At 43.1% G+C, this 21,415-nt stretch overlaps 1 protein-coding gene across 1 annotated transcript; it reads left to right on the top strand.

Annotated features, from left to right (window-relative positions):
* Window positions 1–10,213: 10,213 nt before the first annotated feature.
* LOC117860442 (protein TOPLESS-RELATED PROTEIN 2) lies at window positions 10,214–19,440 on the top strand. The gene is made up of 25 exons (XM_034743732.2): window positions 10,214–10,799; window positions 10,895–11,074; window positions 11,158–11,271; window positions 11,356–11,514; window positions 12,310–12,490; window positions 12,624–12,750; window positions 12,834–12,943; window positions 13,034–13,172; window positions 13,256–13,365; window positions 13,473–13,542; window positions 13,693–13,766; window positions 13,847–13,942; window positions 14,019–14,114; window positions 14,385–14,512; window positions 14,640–14,874; window positions 14,955–15,122; window positions 15,559–15,663; window positions 15,735–15,884; window positions 16,162–16,272; window positions 16,355–16,534; window positions 16,817–16,945; window positions 17,455–17,550; window positions 17,725–17,910; window positions 18,478–18,653; window positions 18,764–19,440. The coding sequence occupies exons 1-25, from the start codon at window positions 10,720–10,722 to the stop codon at window positions 18,978–18,980; spliced, it is 3,417 nt and encodes a 1,138-aa protein (XP_034599623.1). The 5' UTR covers window positions 10,214–10,719; the 3' UTR covers window positions 18,981–19,440.
* Window positions 19,441–21,415: the final 1,975 nt, after the last annotated feature.

The following is a 21,415-nucleotide window of genomic DNA, read 5'->3' as shown; positions in this document are numbered from 1 at the left end:
GCTGCAAAGACTAACATGCTTGCATCTCTTCTTCTAAATTGCTGCAGGAAGGCTACCAATGGCTTCGGCTAGCAATGAAGCTTTACAAGAGATTTGCAATGGCAGTCTATCTTCTCTCTCTAGTTTTTATTTTTGCATGTGAGGAATCTTCAACTTGTTGCATCCTTTAATCTTCATGGCTTCCTTCAAAATAGTTTGAAGTGTTACAAAAATCTTATTTGCTTTCCATGGAGAGTACTCTAGGAATGCCTAAAAAAATGTGTTGAAGAAATCAATCAATTAGTTGTTCAAGAAACAATAAAACAAGTGCATTATCTTGTTGTATGAAACAATTGATCATTACCTGTTGAACTGCTGGAACTTGATCATTTATTGTTTTTGCATCCTTCTTGTATTGAATAGCTTGAATAGCTCAAAAAAATCCCAAGTCTAGAATGTTAAAATCCGGAGAATTGGGTGGTTGATAATGAGGCGAATGTCAAACCCTTCTTGCTTAGCAGCCTCACAAAAAATAGGATCATCCAATTTCAAATGGGGAGGTGCATTGTCTTGTTGTATGAAAATTGGCTTGTTGACATTTTCTCTTGGCCATTTGGCTCGAATGGCAGGCAACACTTTGTTTACCATGAAATCTCTAATCACCTCTCTTGTGATTGAAGTAATTGGCTTGATTACTAGTTCTCCACGAAGACGATTTTGACTCTTTCTAACAGCATGTTCATAAGTGATAAGTGGAAAACAACCTATTTTTCCATCAAAAACACACTCTCCATTCCTAAACCTTGGCCTAGCAACAACACACAAGAACATGAGCCTAGGGATGTAATTCTTGTTTTTACAAGTTCGATGTGGTTCATCTTCCTCGGATAGCAAATAATATTTCTCAGATTTTTAAGAGAGGTAGAACCATTTTTCATCAATGTACACAAAGTCAAAAAAATCATTAAATCTAGGATGATCAACCAAACCCTACTCAATCATCTCAACACACCACTTCAACCTAGTCTTCTTGTTAGCATCTGTGAGGTATGGTTTAATGCTACTAGAGTGACGCCTAAGCAAACTTTTTTTCAAATACCTTTGTATCCTAGCTTTGCTCATACCAAGTTTACTAGACACATCTTCTATGGTCATTCTTTGCTTGAGAGGAATGTTACGTAGTAGTTCCAAATCAAGAGGGACTACCTTGCGACCACATCTACCCTTCTTTTTACTTGCAACCATAACCGGAATATTTTGAGCAAGTTGGTGAATATCTCGCTTCCATAAGCGCTGAACTGACCGAATGTGCAGTCCAAATTGGTCAGCAACAATTCTTGTATCCTTCTTGGCTAGTTCCCATTCTTACTTCTAGCCAACAATACTTGATAAACTTGTTTTCTAACGTCTTCTGTCATTTCTTTTCTTCGATGGTTTGCTTCAATGGGAGCAGCATGTTCCAGTAAAAGAAAAAAAAGAATCACTTGTTAGCCACGGCTTACATTAAAAATAATCAAAAAATTAAAAGAACAAACGGAGAAGAAATTACCAACCACTGCACCAAATTCATCTAGTAGCAAGTTCAAATCAAATCCTGTCAAAATAAGAAGCAATGATATGAGAAACGATTGAGAGAAAGAGATAACACAGTACATGCACAAGAAAAGAAGTAATACCATTGCCATGCTCCAACGGAGGGTTGTTGAGATCAAACGCAGCGTCGTCGTCGTCATCTTCAGGCTCGTGCAGATACAGGTCATCGTCGTCTTCGGATACAAGCTTGTTAAGATCGAACATAGGAAATGAATCGGCCATGTGTAGCTAGATTAGAGAAGATGGCTCAGTACATGAACAAGAGAAGAAGCGGCGTGGAGAAGAGAGAAAGCAAGTTGGCACAGTAAATAAGCACTCAGGTGACCCAAACCTCGGTCATGCAGCCATCCACCACCCACCAGCCATCCAAACAAGCGCGCAGTCAAAAACGCGCCATGGTACGAGCGCCACGACAAATAATTTGGAAAACGAGCACCATACAGGCTAAAGTGCGGCGGTCAGGAGTCGAACTCGGCTGGCCAGAGCCAAGCCTCGATGCGCTAGCCATATGAGTTGGGAAGTTTTCTCGTATAGAATGCACCCGCAACCCTATTTAATAGGGCAGATAGGGGGAAATACTCCCTAATTAATCACTCCTTGGTATGCACAATCATGTCCTAAACGACATCTAATACGTAGTACGGAGGGAGTATGTAATTAAGAACATTAATAACACTTTGACTCTCATAGTAATCTAGAACACATCATGTTCTTATAATTATTTTTGTTTATAATATATAGTTGGTCGGTGTTATTTTTAAAGCTACTACCAACTTCAAAAATGAATATAGCACAAAACGGATATCTAAAAATTAGGCGACATCTGAAGAGGCAGCTTAAAGTAGGAAGCTCCCCGGCCAGGCTAGGCAAGCCAAGCCAAGCCACCCGCAACGGCTACAAAAAGGAAGCGTCCAGATGCTGCGAACGCGGAGCAAGAAACTTTTGACCCGTTAGCTGGCACTCACGCCTTCTCTCTCTCATCCTTCTCTCTCTTCCCCTCTCTCTCTCCGGTTGGCTTCTCTCTCCTAGCTTACCCCTTTCTCCGCAGACATGAAAGATGCGTACAACCCCAGCCTTTAAAAAGACTCCCCCTTTCACCACGCCCCACGTACGCGCTCACCCCCCTCCCTCTCGTGAGAAACCGCGCCAACATCTCGCGCCTGCCTCTCTTTCTCCTCCTGCTCCTGTCCCTCCCCACACTGCATCCTCATTCTCCTCACGTCCGCAGGACGATGGGAGAGAAAAAAAGGCTGTGCATGTGAGGAGAAGAGCAGGCCAGCGCGAGTCGCGGCAGCGGCTGAAATTTATCGCGAGATATCGTCAACGGAGGAGAGAGAAAGGAGAGAGAGGAGGGCCCGGTCCGGAGGAGAGAGAGAGGCTGGTCCCCCACGCAAAGGACGTCGGCCCACGTGACGAGACGATTCTGCCCCCGCGCGGGGGCAGAACCGTCATTCCTCCCCACGCGGCGGTACCGTCCCCCCCCCCGGCCCCTGCTCAGCTCTGCTCTGCACGCCCCTGCCCTCGCCGAGGAGAGAGAAGCGAAGCGCGGCAGGGGCGACAGCGACGGGTGGAGAGAGAAAGCGAGAGCGTGAGGAGGAGAGAGAGGGGATGTGCAGTGCAGTGTCACAAGTGATTCGATTCACTGCTCTCCCCGTGGGCCCGCACGCCCGTACGTCCACGAGGAAGTGTTGGCTGGGTTGCGCACACACGCCAGGCGTACCGCGAGGCGTTGCCTTCTCGTGCACACCGTAGTAAGGCCTGGTTTGGTTTGATTTGCTTATTTTTAAGCAAGTGTCACATCAATGTTTAGATACTAATTAGGAGTATTAATCGTAGACTATTTACAAAATCCATTACATAAGTGGAGGCTAAACGGCGAGACGAATCTATTAAGCCTAATTAGTCCATGATTTGACAATGTGTTGCTACAGTAAACATTTGCTAATGATGGATTAATTAGGCTTAATAGGTTCGTCTCGCTGTTTAGCCTCCACTTATGTAATGGGTTTTGTAAATAGCCTACGTTTAATACTCCTAATTAGTATATAAACATTGATGTGACACTTGCTTAAAAATAAGGAAAGGAACCAAACGCCCCCTAAGTCAAACCCGAAGCCGTGCGGAGAATTGAATCTCAGATCGGATCTTCTGTACCGATTTCTTTTCGATATCGTAGGAAATTCCTAGCTGGAGATACAATGCAATGCAAGAGTCGCTACGGGAAAAAAAAAAAGATTAGTACACTAGGAATGCAATGCAAGAGTATAAAAAGGAACACACAATTTGTACCATGAAGCAAAATAGTGTACCTGGTAATGGTTTTTTAAAAAAGGGGAGTGGCATTCAAGGAGTAACGTAAGCAAACGGAACAAATCTCGTTTGCCTAGTTCTAGGCAAATATCGGAAATGTTTATTTGTTATTACTAATATATCAAACATCCACTTGCGCATGTTACTATAAAAAGAAATCAAATATGGCATACATTTATTTAGAAGATAATATGTGAAATGGTGCTCCTGCATCGATCTAAACTAAACTAGCTTGCATATATTTGCTTGCAACACATTCCGATTAATTCTAGCGACCAATTATACCCTATTTTTCACAAACACAGCACGGCCCAGGCTCAGGTTCTACCTATATACCACTATTATGTCTATATAAGTCTCTTTAGTTTCTAATTTCAGTATAGAAATTAAATGTCCAAGAACCTTTAGGATGTGGCTTCATACTATCTACATGCAAGACTAGCACTTCCTTACTTTATAAAAAGACAACAATATAACTCGAAATAGAAGGGGAGCAGGGCTCGATGGTGCACCTCCGGCGTGCGCTTCCCATTTGCATATTAAATACGGTTAGGTAAGGAACCTGCCATCATCATAGTTCCTCCAACAAGAAGCCACAACGCCACGTCGCTTTCCCTGACATTGACCCCACTAACTTTCCCTCCCTCCCCTCTCAGTAAAAATAAAAAAAATAAACGCCGCAAGCAAAAAATAAAAAGCTGGAGCCAAGAGCAAGCGACCACCACGGCACAGTAAAAAACTGGAGCCGGACAAAAGAGGCAAGGGGCCATCCATCCACATGCATCGACGCCACGCGTGTCACCTCCATCCTTTCGCTGTCCGCCGGTGCCTGGTGGTGCTGGTGCTGGTGCTCTTCTTCTTGGAAACAGCAAAACGGAGGGGAGAGAGAGAGAAGACCGTCTCGCTCGTAGGGGTAGCAGGCAGTAGGCGTCACACCGACGGAATTGACGGCCATGTGATGTGCTTTGCGCTTGTTTGGCATACCTGCAAGGACATGAATGAGCAAAACAAATACCACCACGAAATTGAAATTTACTTGCAAATTGTACTTTTCAAGGACCTATATACGATGTGCTATGGACAAACATGGATATATTTTATCTAGAGAATTTAAAGTATGTCCGAATAATAAGCAATTGAATTGAATATGGTATTTTGCTCCATGATGGCTGCTGGGTGTTATTTTTGAGCTCCTTGCAATTTTTTTTCCTATTCGGAAGAAAACGTGGGACTTATTTTGTGCATGATGGGATGGGATTTGTGCTACCAATTGTTGACAAACATCCGTTTCACGATTCTATCGCTTTCCAATAATTGGTGAACAATTTGATGGGTTTATTCAGCTATTGAATGATTAGTAGTAGAATAGTTAGAGAATTCTCTTTTTTGGATCCATTGTTTTAGTTCGCTAGGTACCTTTAGATATTAAGCAAGTGTTTATAGCTCTTTGATTACTACTTTTTTTTTCAAAAGGCGTTGTTACTCGTTAGCTCCTTGCTCATCCCAAGCAAGATACGCCTCCAAAGAGAAGCTAAACACGTAGGCATATGTGTCTCACAAAGTGGAGAATAGTGTACTTCATTTGAACGGCGAGATTAACTCTAGGATCACGCCTTTGTTCGTGATCGATAACACACGCCGAAATCCATTATTTTTCACATGCCATGACCAAAAAAAAATCAAATGGAGTCGCTATTGTTGAAAGCAAAACGAAAATGCATTTACTATATTTTTTTTTAGCTAAACTGCGCCACATTTTTTTTCTGGAGGAGTCAAGATCAGCTATCCCTTTCCAATTCCATGGAGGAGGCTGGTTTGGGGTGTCCCTATCTGATGAGCCCCTGACCGTGCCCATCCCTACTGGAGAGCAACCAAGTGTGGTGGTGGACTGGCGGTACACGTGGATGCTGGGGGGCCTTTGAAACAGGTGAGGAATTGCTTCGTGCTCGACCATTCTTTATGGTTTTCCTTGTGTTTGTTGCTGTGTTTTTTTTTTTTTTGCCTCTCGTGAAGGGTAACGTGTCAGCTATTTACTTTATGCATGCATTCTGAAGCAAACAAAGGAAGAGATGGAGACGCCGGGACGCGGGGAGAGAAAGGTCTTTAGGGCCTTGGCTATTTTTATGCACTGGTACTCCACTAGCTCGTGTACGGCGTGCATCATGGGAAGGAAGGTAGGACCTCCTCTCCGGCTCCATCCTATGTATAGTGTATAGCTATAATTACAGGTTTTGTGGCATCATATGGTTTAGTATGCAATTCGTTGGTGTATTATTAGATAGAGCTATCTATATATTGTTTAAATATATATCATTTAAATTAAAGATGTTGAGCTCTTGAATTTATCCACCGAGCACTGGCTGATCTTAAGCAGCTAGTCACTAAATGACAAAAATCAAAATCCTTACAATACACCAAGTTTAAGGGCCGTATTTGGATGGCGTCTGAAGGTCATCACGCCGCAGGCACTGGGGTCGTTGTTTTGGCGTGCCGTAATTGCTTAGACATCTTTGTAGTTCATCACAATTGTATTTCTCGCCAAAAGTTTAATGCAGGATTTGTTCACCAACGCAACCAGAATCATGGCGTGGCGTGATCGAAAACGAACCAAATACATCATAATATAACACGCTTTTGTCTCCCCTTCATGTCTAGTCAGAACAAAGCTAAGTGATCCAAGTCATGTTCTAACCTCTCTTTTCTTATCTTTTCTTATCGCATCTATTGCTTTTGAACCAACAACCGTGTGACCATGTCTAAACTCAACTTTATCATAGTTAGGGGAAATGTAAGCTCACCTCGACCATAAAAGATGTTATTGTTGATGGATGTCAAATATTGTTTCGGAAGCAAAAGAAACGCTCAATAACTATTTTAATTTTTGAAATATTTTTGGGAAGAGGGAGTTATGTGTGCAGGCACGAAATAAAGAATTAATGCTGCGGTGTATGAAGATGGCCCTATCTCCATGTGGGCGTACCAATTTTTAATCCTCTGCTAGCCCCCTGCGCTGCGCACACAAACGAGTACTAGCACGCACATGATGGCGGTGCCCCCACAAGCTGTGCCTATCTAGACGTAGCGCCAATTATGGTGTACCCAACAGTTACCACCCATCACATTCACCACCACCTCCCTACACCTACACTAGCTCATCACTCTCTCTCTCTCTCTCTCTCTCTCTCTCTCTCTCTCTCTCTCTCTCTCTCTCTCTCTCTCTCTCTCTCTCTCTCTCTCTCTCTCTCTCTCGTACGTGCACTTTGAGTGTGACCACTCATACAATCTCTTCCCTCTACTCATCATCCCCAATTTCCTCCCTGTCATCTTTCTTTTTTGCTCCTTTTGTGTAACACTGTGACTTATGTGAGGTGGAGTGCGCCCCATGCATAACACTAGCTACAAGGAGCAAGCAGGCCCATCTTTTTTCTTTCATACAAAACAAGGTTTTTATATCTTTTCGACCTTACTTCAAAACGCTGATGTTCTGCTCCAACTGTGTGATCCATGGATCCGTCACGTTCCAGGATGCTAACAGTAGTATTTGGTTTGGTAACTGATCCTTTCTAACATTGGTTGGTCCAGCATCTAATTACACTTACCGTGTTGTTAGATTACTTTCTACAGAATAACTCCACGTAATAATGCAATAATTGCACTTCATCTAATTATTTTAATATGCAAATATTATGAAACATTTTCTCCGATCGAAAGCAATGGGACAGCGGGAATATACTCCTACTCATCTTTTGCCCAGCACACGCGCTTTTCCACGGAGCGACACAGATCAAGCAACGAGCCACGCCAGGCGGTCCAGCCCATTTCCACAGGGCAGCCGCAGAAGATCCAGAGGCCACGGCCGCATGTGATCTCCACTGCCGCCGCGATACGGACGGCCTCGATCGCCCGGAACCCGAGACAGGCCGGACGCGGGTTCTCATCTCGGCTCCCGACGCTGCCCCTCCAGCGTCTCGATCTCGCCCGCGCGAGGGCAGTGGCAGGTGACGTAATTATCCGCCAACCTCGCGCCCGCGTATTCACGTGGCGGCCCGCCCCATGCCCGGCATCCCCGTCCGCCGAGCAGTCGCGTCAAAGAAGGGGAGGCACGTGACGAGGGCCAGTCAAAGATGGCGCGCCACGTGTCGGACAGTGAGTGGCACGTGCGACGTGGAGGGGGAGGATCTCGGTGCGGGGCGTCTTTTCCTTCCTTTTTTTTTCTTCCCGCCAGAAAAGGAGTGTGAAATAAAATCTGGACCCAGTTGCGTTGGCAGTTGGCTGATAAGCGGAAGAACTTATATAGGTGGCGTGTATAGGTGAACTGACATATCATATTAAAGGCTGGACAGCTACTCGCGCACTAGGGCGCAGCGGGAAAGCGACAGGTCCGGAAATCGAGAATTATTGCGACCGAATCTCACCACACTACACGTACCCGGGGGCATCCGCGTGCCTTTTTCTCCGCTCCCGTCCAGCTTTTTTATGACCGCACATATCCTTGACCTTTTTTGCGCCACCTTACTTGACAATTTACCCTTCAACCATTTTTTTAAGTTGGTAGTAATGTATGCAATTACATTCATGTGAAATGTGTACGTTGTGCTACCTATTTTCCGAGTGTGAATGACACTTTTAAACATATTTTTGTTGCAAGATGTGACAAGTTTGTTGCACGTGGGTTTCGACTAGTTGGTTGCTATGATTTTGTCCACATGTAGGTGCCAACAAGCTAGCTGCCGCAGTCTAGCTTGTTCGCACATCGGTGCAGACCAGGTAGCCACCATGGTCTTGTCCGCATGACAATGTAGACAAGCTATCTGTCGTGATCTTGTCTGTATGTCGGCGCAGCCAATCTAGTCGCCGTGGTATTGTCCACCCGTCTCCACACACAAGCTGGACCTAGTCTTCTCCACTGACATGCATGTTGGTGCAGATGGGCTAGCCACCATGGTCTTGTCCATCCATTGGTGTAGACAAATCGGCCAGCACAGTTTTGTCCGCACGCGTGAGCACTGACCAGCTGGCCGCTGCAGTTTTGTCCACATGTTGGTGCCGACCGGTTGGCTGCTGTGGTTTGTCTGCACATCGGCAAAGGCAAGCTAACCGCCACGGTTTTATCTGCATGTTGGGGGCAAATCAGTTAGTCATCATACTTTTATCCACACGCTAATGCACCTCAGTGGCCGCCGCAGTCTTGCTTGCATGTTGGCGCATGCTAGTTGGTCGCTGATATTTTATTTGCACGCGATGTGGTTCTGTACGCACGCCATAAATCAACTTGATGCGAGGTGTACGTGTGCAAGCAAGCCAACAATTGACTTGCATTAAAACACTTCTTTTTGCACGTGGGCACAAACCAGCTATCCATTGCATTTTTGCACTCGAGTGAGTGCATAAAATCAATTGGGCTTGAGGTGTAGCGGTGCGGGTAAGCCAAAAATCAGCTTGCATTGCCGACATGTATTTTGCAAGGGTGGCTACGAGAGTCCATCCAAATCACACATAGATATTTTTCGGCAATACATCCAATTTAAGAAGTAGCATAGATGCACTTTGTTATACATGGATGCTAATTTTAGATGGTGTGTGTTGTGTACACATATACAAAGAATAAAACTTCTTTTGGCAAAGAAGGGTATTTTCTATGGAAAGAAGGACTTGAACGAAAACAAGAAACCCTTACTTAACACATAGTGGATTGATGCACAAGATATTTAATCCATATCGTTATTAAAAATTTCTACATCAACAAACTATATCCACAAAAGCACACTCTTCTATTCTGTCTCCTGTCATTATCAAACTGAGTACACGCCTGGAAAGTTGGGTAGGTGTCTGGGTGCGCCTACCACGAACTGGTCGCGTTCAAAATTCGAAACCGGTGATGCGCCAGAAAGCCGAAAGCGATAGAGAGAGAGAGCGAAAAAAAAAACCCGGCAAGAAAAAGAAGTTAATGGGTACGAGGAAGGATGACGTGGCAGCAGGGAAAACTTACAGTAGCTGGCGCCGAAATGACCATTCCGCCCTCGTCGGCCCCACGATCGTTGTGGGCCCCGCAGCCACCCCACGATGCTCCCCTAACCCCCGCGCCGAATGACCGAAACGCCCCTCCCCGGCTTGCAAGCGAGCGCGCGACCGCCCCACTTCCGCTTCTGCCCCTCGTCGAGAGATTTACGAGACTACCCCTGGACCCCTTGCCTCGGCAGTGGCAGTTGCGTGAATAGAGCAGCTGTTGCTTGGGTGTTACCGTCATTTCTTGGGTTGTCTGGGTTGCTATAAATGGGGTGCCTGGTCGAGGTGGTTATAAAACGCGGTCCAAAAAAACCAAAAGGAGAGAGAGGAAAAAATAGAGTGAGAGAAGTTTTCGGAGAGAGAAAGCAAGAGAGAGAGGGACAGAGAGAGATAAGAAGGGAAACGCGGCGGCTGGAGCTGAGGTTTGGAGACGGAGGCGGCGGCGGCGGCGCGGCCAAACCCTAGCCGGCGGCTGCGCGGTCGAGGCGGGAGCTCCTGGAGGCGCCGCCTGGCGGCCGGATTCGTGCCGCCGGCGTCGGCAGCTGCAGATCGGCCGTCGCGCCGACGGAATCGGCCCGGGATCCCGGCGGGATGGGCACGGCGAGGCCCGTGCTTCGGTTGTGAGCTTGCTTGGTCCGTGGGTTCTGGCTCTGATCTCGGGAGCTAGGCTTTGAGCTCGCTGCTGGTGTTTGCTGTGGTTTTGGGGGGCCGTTTGGACTTTGGAGCGGGTTTTGTGGGGGGATTTGGGAGGGGATCTGCCGACTGCCGGGAAGGCCGGAGGTTTAGGCGGGTTTTTGAGAGCTGGAGGCTCCGGGTGGGATCGGGGGAGCCATGTCGTCTCTGAGCAGGGAGCTGGTGTTCCTCATCCTGCAGTTCCTCGATGAGGAGAAGTTCAAGGAGACGGTGCACAAGTGAGTGTCCGCCATGATCGTGAATGGGTATTTTTGGAGCCCTGGCGTGTCGGGTGGGCTGAGATTCCTGATGCTTTTTTCGGTTGCTTGCGCAGGTTGGAGCAGGAGTCGGGCTTCTACTTCAACATGAAGCACTTCGAGGACCTTGTGCAGGGCGGCGAGTGGGACGAGGTGGAGAAGTACCTCAGCGGCTTCACCAAGGTGGAGGACAACCGCTACTCCATGAAGATCTTCTTTGAGATCCGCAAGCAGAAGTACCTCGAGGCCCTTGATAGGTGACTGGCTCATCATTAAGCTACTCTTGGTACTTGGTCCTTGTCAAGGTTGATTTGTGCTGAATTTGCTGTCGGTTTCACAGGCATGATAGGGCCAAGGCCGTGGAGATTCTCGTGAAGGATCTCAAGGTGTTCGCCTCCTTCAATGAGGAGCTGTTCAAGGAGATAACACAGCTGCTGACCTTGGAGAATTTTAGGTAAAGGCAAAGTTCCTCTCGGAAGCAAAATGTTCAGTGCATTTGGTCGATCTGGACGTGATTGTGTATTGATGATGAAAACAGGCAAAATGAGCAACTATCCAAGTACGGGGACACAAAGTCCGCTCGGAATATCATGCTCTTGGAGCTCAAGAAGCTCATCGAGGCGAACCCACTGTTCCGGGACAAGCTGAATTTCCCACCATTTAAAGCTTCGAGACTTCGCACATTGATAAATCAAAGGTGCTCGGTTGATTTAATTTTGATATGCTTAGTCACATGTATTGCCCTTCTTTGAAATACTAGAACACAATTTGTGAATAACAATGGTATTCTTTGGTATCAATTTAATTAGATTGTATGGTAGCATTTAATTTTCACGTGCACAAAAAGTAAATCAAAGAACTCTTGTCACATAACCGCGACATGCTGAGGTTTACTATTTTTGTTCATTATCTTCTTTCTGGTTATTCTGATGCTAAATAGTGTGTTTACGTTACTTACCTTAATTAATGATGGATGAATAAGATAAAAGGGAGCAGAATGTTAAGTTGTAGCACTGAACCATTAAAGGATTTTTAAGGGAGCAGACTGATTGGCTACATAATAAATATGCATTCTCTGCCACTTTGAAATTGAGTTTTACTAATGGAGGGAGTGGTTAAATGTAGTCAATGCTTCCTTGGCTCTTTGACTTGTTGGAATTTTACTTCTGGTTGTTACTGACTACAGATTCTTTTTGATATAGATCTTTCTTTTGAGATTGTTTCGTGTGGTTTGGACATGTCCACCTGTTTACCCCAATAGCTTTTATCAAATACGACAATGTACAAACAAAATTGTCTTTTTGTAGGGGTTCTAGCTTTAGATGCCTATAGCAGACACCATCCTTTTCTTATCCTCATGTTGTATCTATGCATGCCATAATTGGGATGTATCTGCTTGCTGTGACGTACAAGTCTAAAAATGCTTCCAGAAACACATTTTGTGCTTGTAAAAGGCGATACTAACCGGGGTTTGTTTCCTTTTGACTTTCAGTCTGAACTGGCAACACCAGCTCTGCAAGAACCCCAGACCAAACCCTGACATTAAGACCCTCTTTACTGATCACTCTTGTGCTGCTCCTACCAATGGAGCAAGAGCTCCTCCGCCTGCCAATGGACCCCTTGTTGGATCCATCCCTAAGTCAGCTGGATTTCCACCAATGGGTGCTCATGCTGTAAGTATTGCCACAAGCAGACATTTTACTTATCCTAACCGTCAGTTACTTAGCTGTGTGCGGTCGCAGAGGGCGGAACCTTTTCCGTTTTCTAAAAAAACCATCAATTACTTATGACGCTTCAATCTTGCAGCCATTCCAACCTGTGGTGTCGCCATCTCCGAATGCAATTGCAGGTTGGATGACAAATGCCAATCCCTCTTTGCCTCATGCTGCTGTTGCACAAGGACCGCCTGGTCTTGTTCAGGCTCCAAACACAGGTAAGTTGAACTTGATTGAGCTAAATGGTGGTTGTCACCAGTGGCAGTGTTTGACCCTTTCTGAACCTTCTGTTTCCTTGCAGCGGCATTTCTAAAGCATCCAAGAACCCCTACAAGTGCACCTGGTATTGATTACCAGTCTGCAGATTCAGAACATCTCATGAAAAGAATGCGTGTAGGGCAACCAGATGAGGTACTGGATGAACTCAGAGACATTTGTGTTTAGCCTCACTCTTTTTCTGCATTTCCATAATCAAGTTATGATTCATTAAAACTATGACAGGTATCTTTCTCTGGTGCAAGTCATCCTGCCAATATGTACACACAAGAAGACCTTCCCAAACAAGTGGTTCGTACCCTTAATCAGGGTTCTAATGTTATGAGCCTGGATTTCCATCCTGTTCAACAAACCATTCTTTTAGGTACTTGCTGGGAACACACCCCTTGGTTGTTGAACTGTTACTTTGGTAACTGTCCATTACATTTAGTTTTCTGATCCACACAGTTGGAACAAATGTTGGTGACATTGCGGTATGGGAGGTTGGTTCACGCGAAAGGATAGCTCACAAGACTTTCAAAGTTTGGGATATTGGTTCCTGCACATTGCCTTTGCAGGTGACTGCTTAAAGTTACTTTTCTTACCATGTTTCATGCTGCTAGAAGTAGCAGCTTGGTGTCTTGAAGTGGTGCGTTCTCATGCACAGTTTGCGTTTTATGTGCAGGCTGCACTGATGAAAGATGCTGCAATATCTGTCAATAGATGTCTGTGGAGCCCTGATGGAACTATTCTAGGTATGGAGTGGTTTACTTCAGTGCTACTATCCACATTTGGGCATGCAATTACGGGTCATTATGGCATACTTTGGGGCTATTTTCTCTCTGATCCTAGTAATGGAGATATTGAGTTCCTCCTGTCTCATATAAGTGTGATTTGATTTCCAGGTGTTGCTTTCTCGAAGCATATTGTTCAGACATACACATTCGTACCTAATGGAGACTTACGGCAGCAAGCAGAGGTGTGTGCATATTCTAATAGTGATTAGGGATAAATGCTAACAGCCTTTAAGGTATCTTAACTCCTTTTCAAATGTAACAGATTGATGCACACATTGGTGGGGTTAATGACATAGCCTTCTCTCACCCCAACAAGACCCTATCTATCATTACGTGTGGTGATGACAAACTCATTAAGGTGAGGATATTGTATGATCTTTTTATTTTCTCAAAACAAACTAGGCTTGAGTATATTTATACATTGGGTTTGGCAGGTGTGGGATGCTCAAACAGGACAAAAGCAATACACGTTTGAAGGCCATGAAGCTCCAGTGTATTCTGTATGCCCGCACTACAAGGAGTCCATTCAGGTACCCTTGGAACAACTTCAATGCTGATATTCTTGATACTCTTGTATTTATTTTGCACTGCCATTGCAGGTCTTATTTATTAGCATTCTGGCCATTGTGCCAACCCTTCCATCTTTTGATAAAAGGCATTTGCATTTCTGTTTGCATCAACTACTTCATTTCCATTAGCTATAATGTTTGATATGCAAAGGTTCTGTTTAGACTATTTAACGTTAGTAGTTGTGATTTATTGTATTGATTTCTCATTTAGCTTTCTGACTTGCCCTGTAGTTTATCTTCTCCACCGCCATTGATGGAAAAATCAAGGCATGGTTATATGATTGCTTGGGCTCAAGAGTTGACTATGATGCCCCTGGACATTGGTGTACTACTATGGCTTACAGTGCTGATGGGACAAGGTGAGATGTAGCAACTGTTGTATTGTAGAGTTTAATAGCTGTTGAAGAGTAACAAGATATGTGAGCATCTTGATTCATTTTTAGTTTTCAGTCATTTCAGCTGTTCACTTCTGAACTTTTCTTGCAGGCTCTTCTCTTGCGGTACCAGTAAAGAAGGTGATTCCCACTTGGTTGAGTGGAATGAAACTGAAGGGGCTATTAAGAGGACATACAATGGCTTCAGGAAACGTTCGCTCGGTGTTGTTCAGTTTGACACAACCAGGAACCGCTTCTTGGCTGCTGGAGATGAATTTCTTGTTAAATTCTGGGATATGGATAACACTAACATACTAACAACAACAGATTGTGATGGTGGACTGCCTGTTAGTATCCCTTTTTTGTCTATTATCTGACTTGCCCATACTGAATATCTTCTTAACACTCTTTTACTGATAATTTGCAGGCAAGCCCTCGTTTGAGATTCAATAGAGAAGGCTCGTTACTTGCTGTTACAACTAGTGACAATGGGATTAAAATACTTGCCAACACTGATGGGCAGAGGTTGCTTAGGATGCTGGAAAGTAGAGCATTTGAGGGTTCTAGAGGACCTCCTCAACAAATAAATACCAAGGTAATGTTACATAAACTTACTGAGTATTACATAATTTGGTTATATTTACTTTTATTCTTCTTTGTCATGCTGAAAATTTTGTTAGACCCTATGAGACCCCCTTGGTTCAGTGCTGCACTTTGCCACAACTCAGGCAAATGTGCCTATCAGATGCTAGTATCTTGCTTGCTGCTTCTAGAGTTGTGGTGAACTACTGCCGGGCATAGTTAGTCATTGTTGCCACATTTGTGGCAGACAAAAGCTAACTCCTTCTTTCTTGCTTATGGTTCTTTGAGAAGATACACTAGAAGGGGTTTTGAGTTAAGTAGTCAACTGATTTGTTTGATTAGAAACTTCACCGCTTAGCTGCCTACTTTTTATGTTAACTTTTGTTGGGAATTTAGTGACATTGACAAGGTTTGTTATTATCTTATTCCCATGTTTGGTTTTAATGCAGCCTCCAATTGTTGCCCTTGGTCCTGTTTCAAATGTCTCCAGTCCTGTAGCAGTGAATGCCGAGCGGCCTGATCGGATCTTGCCTGCAGTGTCAACAAGTGGCTTGGTAGGTTCCTTCTGCCTTGCTGTCCTCTCTTGCTGTTCATTATGTAGGTTTGCTAAAAGTACAAACTTCAGGCACCTATGGATGCAAGCAGAACTCCAGATGTTAAACCAAGAATAACAGATGAATCTGAGAAGATGAAAACCTGGAAGTTGGCTGACATTGTTGATAATGGGCATCTTCGAGCCCTGCATTTGTCAGACACGGACACGAACCCAAGCAAGGTATGTTAACCTATGTTTTCTTGTACATCTTTTTGAATCACTGTATTGTAATTGAATTATATAGTTTGATCAGACATAATCAATCTGACACGTGATCTGTTCTCTATATTAAAATTAGTGATAAGTAGGTTTATCCTTGGGTGTGAAAGGATGATAGTCTGTCCGACTGTTGCATAGCATAAAGTTGTTTTTGGTGTGATTTGATAGACAGTGTAATCCAGTACGTTGATGTTCTGGGTTTTCTGATAATGGATATGCTTGTTTCTTTGATCCACAGGTTGTCCGTTTGTTATATACAAATAATGGGATTGCACTGTTGGCTCTTGGCTCCAATGCTGTTCATAAGTTGTGGAAATGGCAAAGGAGCGACAGAAATCCTAATGGCAAGGTTCGATCAGAGAACTTCACTTTCTTCAATTTAAATGCAGTCTTGTTTGCTTGTTTTCTGAATTTGTTGTTGTGTCCTGTAGTCTACTGCATCTGTTGCGCCTCAAATGTGGCAACCAGCAAATGGGATTCCGATGACAAACGACACTAATGATGGCAACCCAGAAGAAGCAACTGCCTGCATTGCATTGTCGAAAAATGACTCCTATGTTATGTCTGCGTCTGGTGGCAAGGTGTCCTTGTTCAACATGATGACATTCAAGGTAGAAGTCCTTTTTAGTACCTGCCGCAATAATTTTGTTAGTTCCATAGATGTCCATAAGTATGTGTTATAATGCATCATATTTTTTGGCTGATAACTTACATATAAAAAATGTTATTCCTTGATCACACCATTACCAATTTTGTTAGTTCCATAGATGTCCACGAGTATGAGTTATAACACATCATATTTTTTGCTGGTAACATAAGATAAAAAGTGTAACTCCTTGATTGCGCCATTACTGATGTCTAACTCTTCGGCTTGGATACGGGATCTCTCACAGGTCATGACTACTTTCATGGCGCCTCCACCTGCTGCAACTTTCCTCGCATTCCACCCACAAGATAATAATATCATCGCTATTGGAATGGAGGACTCTACCATTCAAATCTACAACGTCCGCATTGATGATGTATGTTATTGTCTCTCTTTGATCATTGTTACTCCATTTTGAAATTTATAAAATTTTAGTTAGCGGCAGGACTTTATATTTAACTGCTAAGACTTACAAAGCTTAGCTTGATCATTTGATTTGTGAAAATGGCACTATAGAATTTGCTATGAGCTACATGCATTTATATTTTGTTGCTAACATATTACTGTGGAAATTTGTAGTCAAACCTATTTATCAGAGACTGTTTAGTGAGTCATATAAAAGGTACTTTTTGGTGTTTTGTAATGGAGCTTGGCGGATCTTGTAAATGCTATTTTTCATACTTATATTTCAATCAAATACATGCTACGAGCACTCAACGGTATTCAATTAGCTAACCTTCAAGAGTTATAGGCTTGGGAATTTGTTGTCTCACTAACTCTTGATTCCTGTTATTGCTGAATTTCACACTTTTAATGTATTTGTTACCCCTTAGTGCATGTTTATTGTTAGTCTTAGTATTAATGTGTCTTATCAAATCTCATCAGGTCAAAAGTAAGCTCAAGGGTCATCAGAAAAAGATTACTGGGCTAGCCTTTTCTCAATCTATGAATGTGCTAGTATCATCAGGTGCTGATGCTCAGGTATGATAATATGGATTTTGCTCTATCAAATTCTAATGGATATAAAATTAAATGCTGGAAAGCTGCCTGCTTATGTTGGTTCCACTATTATACTTTGCAAAATCTTGTTTGCAGTCATCGTGACAAGAATGGGTTACTTATATGTTTCTGATTAGTTGATTTAAAATGTTGCAGCTATGTGTATGGAGCATTGATGGTTGGGAGAAAAAGAAATCAAGATATATCCAACCCCCAGCGAACCGGTCTGGTACTTTAGTTGGTGATACAAGGGTGCAGTTCCACAATGACCAGACACATCTTTTGGTAGTTCATGAGAGCCAATTGGCAATCTATGATGGAAATCTTGAATGTTTGCGCTCGGTTAGTTTCTTTCATCTTCTGTTAATCTAGTAGTGTTCTTGACTTTGCCAATTTTCCTAGGATGAATGACATTTGATTCATTGATTTTTCCTCATTTATAATCCAGCCATTTCTTTTCTTTTTTGTATATTACTGTGGGGATATTCACATTTTCCATGAATGCTTACTGATATTAACTAAAAATGATTTCATAACTGAACTTTTTTACCTGATGCATGATCACTTTGCATGTGTTGCATAATCATACATCAAAGTAATACATTGTAGTTTGCACTGTGTGTGCCTTAGTAATGTTATGCTACTACTCATCTTAACTACTCCCTTCGTCCCAAATTATATTCGTTTTGGCTTTTCATACATAGCTTTTGCTACGCACCTAGAATATATTATGTCTAGATACGTAGCAAAAGCTATATACTAGAAAAGCCAAAACGAATAGTAATTTGGGACGGAGGGAGTATATTTTTTATCAAGGGATGGTTTAAGTATTTTTATCGTTCCATGAATTGGAACATTGTGCCTTGTCATACTTCCATTGACTTTCTATTGGTACTTGAATATATGCAGTGGTCCCCAAGAGATGCGCTCCCAGCTCCAATCTCGAGTGCAATATACTCATGCGATGGTCTCTTGGTCTACGCTACATTCTGCGATGGTGCTATTGGAGTCTTTGAAGCGGACTCCCTTAGATTACGTTGCAGGATTGGACCTTCTGCATACATTCCACCTTCAATGTTACCTACGTACGTGTATCACTTGCACTACTTTATTCAGGCTGTGTTGTCTACTAAAGTTTTTGCAAGCTACCAATGTTCTGGTTGCTGTTTCTCACTCGATCCATCTTGTCCAACAGTTCTGGACGTGTTTACCCCTTGGTGGTTGCTGCTCATCCCGTGGAGCCTAACCAGATTGCACTCGGCATGAGCGACGGTAAAGTCCACGTGGTTGAGCCATTAGACGCGGACCCAAAGTGGGGGACGGCACCACCTCAGGACAACGGAGCGCACCCAGCAATAACAGCCGCACCATCAGCTGCTAGCAACCAGGCATCTGATCAGCCGACAAGGTGACTCACCCGCAGCATTGAGATTCCTTAGCGCAAAGAATTGTAGGACCTGTAGGAGATAGGGAGAACAGACAAACAGTTAGATTATCAGAGGAGGTCATATTTATCAAGTCCACAGCGTCTCCTTGCTGGTGGCGGCAGCGCCCAGGTAGTGATTGATGATGACATTGCTAAGTTAGGTCTTTTTGGTTCTTTTCCGCCCCTGAAAATCCTGACCGCAACCTGGTGCTGCCGTCGCATCCGCGGAGATGGTCTGCTGACATCATCTTCCTCTTTTGTAAAGCTTTTCCTGCTCTGAGCTTAGTGGTGCCTTAGATTGTTCATTTTCTGCCCTGTTGTTGGGGGCAACTATTTGTAGTGTACAAATATGGTGGTATGTTGGATGGTGATATTTTGCGTGGCCTGTGATGACGGATTCCACCAAGTTAGAGGGTCTATTTGATTTGATGGGTGTTTGCTGACCATGGCTCTAGATTGTTCGATTTATCGTGTGCCTGTGCCGTGTTCTGAATTTGTCACCTTGGAGGACATGGCGTGGTTTCATCTTGAGCTTTGCTGCTGTTTCGTCGACCTACATACCAGATTCTGGATGTGCTGCGTTGGAGTCGACCGTCGTCCCGTGCGTTGTTGTACGTGATGCGACGCAATTGGTAAATCTACGGTCACAATTGGTAAATTTGTATGGTAGACCATTGTTTACACCTTCACCTCCCTGATGCCTTTGCTACTCGAGTCGCGTGAAAATATGCTTCCTTCGATTGCTGGGGGTACTGCTAGTTACGTAGTAAATTATAACTTACTCAGTTTCAAATTACAAGTCATTCTAATTTTTTTGAGATGTTTCGTTCCAAATTATAAGTCATTCTAATTTTCTTGGAGAATCAAAGCATCTCAAGTTTGGTCAAATAAGTACCATTGGTTTATTCATTAAATATATTTTCATAGTATAACTATTCGGTGACACAAACTTTTGTGATCTTTTTTATAATTTTGATCAAACATTAAATGGTTTGAGTCTTCAAGAAAGTTGAAATAACTTATAATTTGGAACGGAGAGAGTAGTTGCCTAGATTTTCACTTTTTTAAGCATGTACAGTAGTATTCATGTGATTGTGGAATCTTATACTGTCTCCATTTCATAATATAAGGTGCATGTATTTTAAGATCCAGACTTACTATCTTTGACCAACAATTGACTTGTGATTGATACTTAAAAACACTTTCCTATTATAATGATTTTTTCCCTACAAATGCAATATACGGGGAGTTAAGAGTCAAAATCTAGTTTTGAAGACCATGCTAACTCCCTATAGTCTTGATCGGTTAATCCCCTTTCAAAAGGGATTGGAGGGAATTGAGAGGGATTTTGATTCATAGGAGATTTAATCCCTACTCAAATCATCTCCAAACTCCTTCAAATCGACAAGGCCTAAGTGGAACAGAGGGAGAATCTGATTAGGGAATGACACATGGAAATTTGACGCCATATGTATAAATAAATAAAATTCTTACCAAGCTTTCTCCAATGGTTAGACATTGATCTTGAGTACAAAACAACTTTAGAAAATTTGAATATAAGGCAAATGATGTTGCTTGGTATGCTTTGTATGGATAGCGGGTTTCGGGTTGTATTTCTTTGGTCGCCACGAAAGTATCGAGTTTTGTGAAAATGTAGACGAGATTTAAGTTAAGTTGTAATTTTTTTGACAAACAATTGTCCTTTCCCGTTCAGGATCACGTAACAGTGAGATTTCGCCCAAATGTTAACAAATTGTTTGTACTACATGGTTGTTGTGCATTATAATTTTATATATAGTCATGAGCAAGGATCATTCTCACCACATTTGTAACACATTGTGCTTTTAGCCTACTATATTGGTAACACATAGGGTCTACTTCGTTGTCTTGCACAAACTTGTTCACTACTTTGGCAAGGCCTGTCAAGGCAATCCTTGCTAGGTGGGAAGCTCAAAAAGCAAGGAAATCCTTGCTTACCTTGCCCAAATTTAAACCAAGCCAAAATTTAAACCAAGCAAATCAACCAAACATGCTTGCATGTTATCTAACCTTGCTAGGCAATGGTGAGCAAGAGAACCAAGCATACCCATGGTTGTGGGATCCCCATGGTTGTTGTAGAGTCTTAACTGTTTCGAGATAAAAAATATTGACTGTAAAAGATGAAATGTTATGTGAAAAGACCTCTACCCTAGTGGTTAGAGCTACTGACTTTGGTCAAAAAAGATGAAATGTTATAAAAGTATTTTTTTATTTTGAGAAAATTTATACTTATATTCCCTGTATATATCGGTATCAGGCATACAACCTTCATATTTAAAAAAACTTGGGTTGCCTGAAAGTTAACCAAGCACACTTTCAAGCCCATACATGAAAGTTAACCAGTTTAAACTTGGGTTACCTGAAAGGCTAAACAAAATAAGC

Source organism: Setaria viridis, chromosome 6 (genome assembly GCF_005286985.2).
Source record: "Setaria viridis chromosome 6, Setaria_viridis_v4.0, whole genome shotgun sequence".
NCBI lineage: Eukaryota > Viridiplantae > Streptophyta > Magnoliopsida > Poales > Poaceae > Setaria > Setaria viridis.
Note: the sequence above shows the minus strand (reverse complement) of the source record. Positions and strands in the feature narration are given on the sequence as shown.

Bases quoted from the DNA above. Each gene is read 5' to 3' on its own strand.
- LOC117860442 (XM_034743732.2), top strand. From the start codon at position 10,720: ATGTCGTCTCTGAGCAGGGAGCTGGTGTTCCTCATCCTGCAGTTCCTC. The intron at 11,075-11,157 runs GTGACTGGCTCA...TCGGTTTCACAG, and splicing joins TACCTCGAGGCCCTTGATAG to GCATGATAGGGCCAAGGCCG. The intron at 15,664-15,734 runs GTAGGTTCCTTC...TACAAACTTCAG, and splicing joins CAGTGTCAACAAGTGGCTTG to GCACCTATGGATGCAAGCAG.